Here is a 7,500-nt window from a genome sequence, read left to right on the forward strand (position 1 = left end):
CCCCTAAAAAATTGCAATTATTAATGCAAATGACTTTGACCTTAATCCATCAAGGGTCTCTCTCTCTCTCTTCATTTTGTATTTTCTAGCTTTTTTTTAACCTGTCCTTTCGTCATCCACCGACATGTGGAATATGCCAAATCCCCTTGGCATCTGAATTCTGGTTTGATTATGACTTCTTTTTTCTTTTTTTTTCAAATGGGCCCAATCCCAAATGAAACTAAAGCTACCCATGAAAGGAAACACATGCTCCAAATTAGAAGGAAGATAATTGATAAAGAATCTCACTCACATAGTCACATCTACCTCAAGTAGAAGACAATATGGATAGAGAAGATGAGCTTCACCTACCTCCATCTGTGCTCTCACCAAAGAGTAAAGGCCTTCCCTCTCCTTGGATTCATTGGAAAAGAGGTGGCCCACTCATGACCAAGCACCTTACCCTTATTGAATGGCTTCAAACAATTCACCACCCAATCCATTAAAACAACCTTTCCACCATGCATTCAAACTCCATATCTGTAAATTCCCCTCTACTAAAAGAATTCCACATGGGAAAATCTCTAAGTTCCCTCCCTGTCATGAACAAAATCCTTCAAAACAGTTTGACAGAAAGCCTCAAATTTCAAGAGCATTTAAACATTTTGAGAAACACATTATCCAAGTAACAAAAGATTTAACATAAATCAGTCCTAGGAGTCCTCCTTTGAAAGGAATGCATAGCACAATAGATTAAAGGAGAGTACACATTCATTAAATCATCAATCAGAATTTCAGTCCTGATTTGGAGACTCACCTCCATTGAATATGAAAGGAAAAAAAAAGAAAAGAAGGCTTTATTCTAATCAAGAGACCAACTCAAATATCTAAAAACTGGCCTCTTCTCCATTGTATTTTCTAACTTGGAGAACAGGACCCAAAATCCAAACACTGCCTCTTTCAACATGGCAAAAGACTAAATAAACTTAACTTACAATGCTTTGGCTGTTGCAATAACATTCTCCACAGTCAAACCAAACTCCTTGTATATTTTCCCCGCAGGCGCACTCGCTCCAAACCGATCGATCCCAATTGCCTTGCCCTTGCTTCCAACAATCTTTTCCCATCCAAACGTACTTCCCGCCTCGATGCTAACCCTAGCGGTGACAGCGGCAGGTAAAACACTTTCCTTGTATGCATCCGATTGCTCATCGAAAAGCTCCCAAGAAACAAAAGAGACTACTCGAACTTTCTTCCCTTCTTTCCTAAGTTCATCTCCAGCTTTGAATGCAATCTCCAATTCAGAACCAGTTCCAATCAGAATTAACTCTGGATTGTTACCAGTAGAATTGTCTGAAACAATATACCCTCCCTTCTCGACCCCTTCCACAGATGTTCCTGGTAGATTGGGGAGCTTTTGACGGGAAAGGGCGAGGATTGAGGGTCTCTTTTTGTTAAGCACAGCGACTTTGTATGCACCAGCTGTCTCATTCCCATCTGCTGGGCGGAGCATAAGAATGTTGGGCATGGCTCTGAAACTAGCCAAATGTTCAATAGGTTGATGTGTTGGGCCATCCTCTCCAAGCCCAATTGAGTCGTGGGTCATCACATAGATTACTCTTGCCTCACACAAGGCTGAAATCCTAATGGCAGCTCTCATGTAGTCAGTGAAGACAAAGAAGGTTGCACAGTAGGGGATAAGCCCAGGGGTGTGGAGGGCAATACCATTGCAAATGGCACCCATTCCATGTTCTCGAACACCGAATCGGATGTTTCGCTCTGCGGGTGTGTCCTTTTGGAAGTCACCATACATTTTTAGTAATGTCATGTTGGAGGATGCGAGATCTGCACTCCCACCGACAAGTCCAGGGAGTGCTTTTGCGAGCGCATTCAGGCATTGTTGAGACAGATTTCTAGTAGCATCAGCAGGACTCTCAGGTGTGTAGGTCTGCAAAAGAGTAAAGTCAATGAGCGAAGAGAAAACAATGTAAATTTCAATTGTTAGCAAAAAAAGAAGGGCCTGATAATGAATGTTAGAGAACAATCAATCACAACTCCTCACCGGCAAAGCCTTCTCCCACCCAGTAGGCAATTCACCAGAAATTATTGATTTCAACTCTGCCGCTTCCTCTTTGTATTTCTTCTCATATTCCGAGAATTTAGCATTCCATTCTGCTTCAAGAGTGGCGCCTTGTGGGATGTGGCGACTCCAATGACTGTAAAAGAAGTGTCACACACAATTACCAACAATTGAAATTTACATTGTTTTCTCATCAGACACTTCTGAGAGTCCTGTTGAGTCTCTAGGGATTATACATCAAACAACTGCTCCTTACTCCCCCGCCTCAAATGGGGTTGCAGAAAGGAAGAATAGAACATTAATTGAACACTAGTTAAGTGTCAGACACTATAACCAATTGCAAAAAGTTCATTCACTTGAGAGGGCAACACAAGCCCTTCCAAGCTGACATACCTCTTCACATCCTCAGGCACATGGAAAGGCTCATATGGCCATCCAAGATTTTGCCTTGTAGCATCCACTTCCTTAGAACCCAGTGCACTCCCGTGTACACTGTACGAGTTCGCCTTGTTTGGTGAGCCATAACCAATAGTGGTAGTAACCTGGAAGACAATCAAATATTAACTAAAACTCTTGTATTCAAGGCAATCCCGTCACAAATTTCATAATATGCGCAATAACAGACCTTGATCAAAGTAGGCTTGTCTTTGACAGACTTTGCTTCCTCAATTGCAGCACGAATTTCATCATATCCGGTGTTACCATTCTTGACCCAAATAACGTGCCATCCAAGACCCTCAAAACGGGTGTCAACGCTCTCAGTGAATGCAATCTCTGTGTCACCATCGATGGAGATATGGTTGTCATCGTAGAAAGCAACCAGTTTACCAAGGCCCCAATGCCCAGCAAGAGAACAGGCTTCATTCGAAATGCCCTCCATTTGACAACCATCCCCAAGTATAACATATCTAAGACAATGGATAATTGAGCATAAAACCAATTGAATTACTAAAGTTTGTATATGCAAATATGCAATAGAAAAGACAACAACAAAAAAGTGTAAGAGATTACGTATAATGGTCGATGATCTCACTGTCCGGTTTATTGTAACGGGCAGCCAAATGTTTTTCTGCAAGTGCTAATCCCACAGCATTGGCAACGCCCTGTCCGAGAGGACCTATGCCAAAGAAAAAGGGGAAAAAAAATAAAGGAATGGTATTGCAAACTTCTGATCTACATTTCCGAAGGCTCCATAAAATGGCCGTAAGAGAAATTTTACACCCATTTTAACACTTTGTCTTACGCCCATTTTAATTGGAAAGAAACAGAGCCTAAAATAATAACCCTAGTGTTATGGTCAGTTCAAGAAATAGAAGCAAACCAGTGGTGACTTCACAACCAGGAGTCTCAAAATTCTCAGGATGACCAGGAGTTTTGCTTCCCCACTGGCGAAAAGACTTCAAATCTTCTTCCTATAAGTTCAATTTCGATGCAGATGAATTCAGAAATAATGATACTAAAATAAAGTCTTGAAAATGAAAAGTCAGAACAAAAACAGCTAGGCCAGAAAAAAAAACAGAGATTGTGAAACAACCAATTACTCCAAAAGCTTAAGCTATTAGAGCTGGTGTTATTTAATCATTGATACCTCAACACTCCTAACGTGTGACCCTTCTTTTTTGGGTTGGCCGTGAGTTGTTGGGCTTTGAACCCAGGGCCTCCCGTGATGCAATAACTCCGATACCATGTGAAGCAGCCAATTACTCCAAAAGCTTAATTAGCTTGATACCATGTGAATCATCCAATTACTCCAAAAGCTTTTGGAGTAATTAGATCTGATACCATGTGAAACACCCAATTACTCCAAAAGCTTAAGCTGTTAGAGTTGTTGGTCATGTCACATGGTATCAGAGTGAAGTATAAATGATTAAATAACACCAACTCTAACAGAAAATATGTGAGCATCCTCAAATCTCTATCTCCCCTCATTTGGTCTTTCGGTTGGTTTAGACTCGAACACAAAAAAGCTTCATCAAATAAATCCACCAATTAATATACAAAAACAACAATAAAGGAGATACAAAGATAAATAAAGTATATGAGCTCTGATATTCAATACCCAGATAGCAAATTAAAGCAATTAATTCAAATTCAGATCCAAAACCCATAACAGAAATCCAATCAAAAATGTTTTTTTTACCCACTAAAAAAAATTGTTTTTGACTGGATTTCTGTTTTGGGTTTTGGATCTGAATTTCAATTAATTACTTTGGAATTCAAAAACAACAATAAAGGAGATACAAAAAAATAAAGTATATAAGCTCTGATATTCAATACCCAGATAGCAAATTAAAGTAATTCTTTTTTGATTGGATTTCTGTTCTGGGTTTTGGATCTGAATTTCAATTAATTACTTTAAGTCCAGTAAAAAAAACATGCTCATGATTAGAATTCAAAACCCATCAAGTACATATCAAAATTTCACAAAAAAACACAACTTAAGAATTAAAAAAACAAGCAAGACCCAGAAACAAAACAGATCTAAATTCTACACCAACAACAAATAACCAACCAAACATGACTCAAAATCATAATACCTTCACACTGTCATATCCCGCGAGATGCAAAAGCGAGTACTGAAGCATACAACCGTGTCCAGCAGAGAGCACAAACCGGTCCCGATTAAACCAATAAGGGTTCTTAGGGTTATACCTCATAATCTCATCATACAGTATATGACCCATCGGAGCACAGCCCATGGGCAGTCCGGGATGCCCAGAATTCGCCTTCTCCACAGCATCAATAGCAAGGAACCGGATCGTGTTGATGGATTTGTCCACCAGAGAAGTATCTGTCTTTTGCAGGGTTTCAACAGCCGCGGCTCGGACCGGGCCCAACCCGGCCCGATGCTTTCGGACTGTTAGATGAGTCCGGGAAGAGGATTTTATTGATCGGCCTGAGAGTGTGCTGAGGCTGAAACCTGGGAGGGTTATGCGGTCTGAATGGTTCGAGCCATGGTGGGTTATGGCTCGAGATATTAGGGTTTGGGAGAGGGTTAGAGATGATGAAGCGGCCATGGTTGAAAAGATGAAAGGGGTGCGCAGAGTAATTTGACACCCCTACTAATTGTTGTATCTTCTTTTTTTTCTTCTGAAGAGTATGGGGTTTTTTCTGTTTCTGAGAGTTGTTGGTTTTGTTGCTGATGTGAGAGAGAGAGAGAGAGAGAGAGAGAAGAGGAGGATGATATAAGCCAATCAAAATGATTTTTGAGGTGAGGTTTTGATCTGACCGTTAGATCTTTCTTAGGATGGATCGTGACCGTTGGGAACCGGTAGGATATGTCTGTCTTCCAATTTTTTCATTTTTTCATTTTCTTTTCTTTGTTTTGTTCGCTGCTCTGATAACTCAGCTGGGAGTGGGATATCGGGATATTCCCTTCTACCTTTTTATTTATATTCATTATTATTGATATCCGCACGACCATGTTTTGATAATGGGACGACTGACTTTGGCTACGGGATAAAAACATAGTTTAAAAAAAGGTTCCGTTGAATATTTTCCCCAGGAAAAAAAACCACGGCCATCGCATTGGTTGCTTTTCATTCAAAGGTTTGATGAAAATATTTTACTTGTAGAGATTTTATCTGAAAAATGAGTCACGAAGTCGATTTTCAGGGGATAGAGATGATAAAGAGCACCTTGAGAGAGTAGCAACATTAGGAACAGTGGGTCCCATAGCACCTGCATTGTGTAATTGAGTGGGTCCCATGTGGCACCTGCATTGACAATTGGGACCGTTGATTAGTAAGTTATAATGCCCACATGAGGCGTGGCTAGATGAGTCTCTCTTACATTAATTGATTTTTTTTAATTTTTTGCATAGATCATATAGAGGAATATTTAAGGGGACTGATATTCCCACCATCATATTTTGATAATGACAATACTCACTTTGTTTTACACTTCTTTGTAGGGCTGCAACTCGGGTCGGGCGGGTCGGGTTTTGGAGAACCCAACCCTACCCGAGAAATATCTCGGGTCGGGTCGGGTCGGGTTTTTTCACGTTGACGTAATTTTTAAGGAAAATTCTTATTTGGCAAGGCAACTCAATTCATAGAAGCAGAAATTACACTCACATTACACTTGAATCAAACAATGATGTAATTACACTCACATTACACTTGAATCAAACAATGTTGTAATCAAACAATGTTGTAATTACAATCAAACAATGCTGAATCAAACACTTGAATCAACTCAACTCATAGAAGCAGAAATTACACTCACATACAATAACAGTGGGTGCGTGAGTTTTCACTTTTAACTTTTAACTAACAATAGAAAAAAATGTACATACTATAACTTATGTAACTCGTGTCGGGTCGGGCCCCTTCAAACCCGGCTCGACCCGAGATTCATGCGGGCTTTTGAATGCTCAACCCAGCTCGACCCGAAACCCATGAAACATGAACCCAACCCAGGCTATTTTCGGGTCGGGTAAAACCCGGCTCGAGTTGCAGCCCTACTTCTTTGATTGGATGTTGATAACATATTGAGTACTGAAATAACCCTCGAAAGTAAATTAAAACAGTAAAATAAAGTTAGTAAGGCAATTATCAAAATAAGTTAATGCCGATATCAGTCCAGATTTTTCAAAATGTTTTCTTTTCATTGTCCGATGGGAAGTGCTAGGTCCATCACAAAAGGCATTGCATTTCGTGGCTGGTCTGTTGCACATCCGACCACCCACCTCATGAATGAAGACAAAAGCTGTTGGTCTGAGATGCGACAGACCAGCTGCAAAATGCTGGACCCTAACAAATCCCTTGTCCAATAGTTAAACCATCAGACACTGTTTTGCACGTCAGATACGGATGGTGGCCATCAAGATCGTACATTAAGTGGGACCCCTTTTCATCACATCCGCCAAAAAATAAACCAAACTGGACAAGGCTGACATTTCAATCAGTTGTCCCAACTAATTGAACGGTCTAGATGGATCACCCACTCTCCACTTCCATGTGCAAAAGAGGAGCATTATAGTGTGATTTGAATATGTCTTACCTGATTATTGGACTCAAAATTAAACACAACTTTGACACCACTAATCACTTTTGGAACAAAATCATTTCTTATAAGGGAAATGATATATTAGGCCCCTTTTCTTCCCAAGGACTCCCTTTTAGGGTAAAAAGAGGAGTCATAATATACTAGGAGTGGTGGCCCAGCAAAAAAAAATGAGGCGAATATATCACATCCCTTCTCAAAATTCAAAACGAACAGGGCCTTGGGAAGTTGGGGTCTTTGTTTTTTATAGGCAAAATCATGATCACCGAAAAACAGTCTTTGCATTTATGATCCGAGTTTGTTTAGTTCAAAGTAAGGATTATATGTGTTCCAGATTGGGAATCCTCCAAAATATCTTCAAATCATGAATTTATAGGTATTAAAGACATTTAAATGGGATTTGCTAGGCACCATCACAGAAGGCATTTCGCGGA

General features: G+C 40.1%; 1 protein-coding gene across 1 annotated transcript; it reads right to left on the bottom strand.

Annotated features, from left to right (window-relative positions):
• Positions 1-732: 732 nt before the first annotated feature.
• Positions 733-5,233, bottom strand: LOC143877379 (transketolase, chloroplastic). Its single transcript, XM_077379390.1, has 7 exons — positions 4,597-5,233; positions 3,381-3,471; positions 3,071-3,176; positions 2,685-2,967; positions 2,453-2,601; positions 2,042-2,195; positions 733-1,927 (listed from the first exon to the last, which is right to left on the bottom strand). The coding sequence occupies exons 1-7, from the start codon at positions 5,074-5,076 to the stop codon at positions 971-973; spliced, it is 2,220 nt and encodes a 739-aa protein (XP_077235505.1). The 5' UTR covers positions 5,077-5,233; the 3' UTR covers positions 733-970.
• Positions 5,234-7,500: the final 2,267 nt, after the last annotated feature.

This window comes from Tasmannia lanceolata, unplaced genomic scaffold (genome assembly GCF_043159265.1).
Source record: "Tasmannia lanceolata isolate RefF3 unplaced genomic scaffold, GAP_Taslan_0.1 ptg000002l, whole genome shotgun sequence".
NCBI classification, from domain to species: Eukaryota; Viridiplantae; Streptophyta; class Magnoliopsida; order Canellales; family Winteraceae; genus Tasmannia; species Tasmannia lanceolata.

Excerpts from the sequence above, each read along its gene's own strand:
- LOC143877379 (XM_077379390.1), bottom strand. The coding sequence starts at position 5,076 with ATGGCCGCTTCATCATCTCTAACCCTCTCCCAAACCCTAATATCTCGA. Across the intron at positions 3,177-3,380 it reads TGGTTGTGAAGTCACCACTG|GTCCTCTCGGACAGGGCGTT; the intron begins GTTTGCTTCTAT and ends TCTTTGGCATAG. Across the intron at positions 2,196-2,452 it reads GTGCCTGAGGATGTGAAGAG|TCATTGGAGTCGCCACATCC; the intron begins GTATGTCAGCTT and ends CTTCTTTTACAG.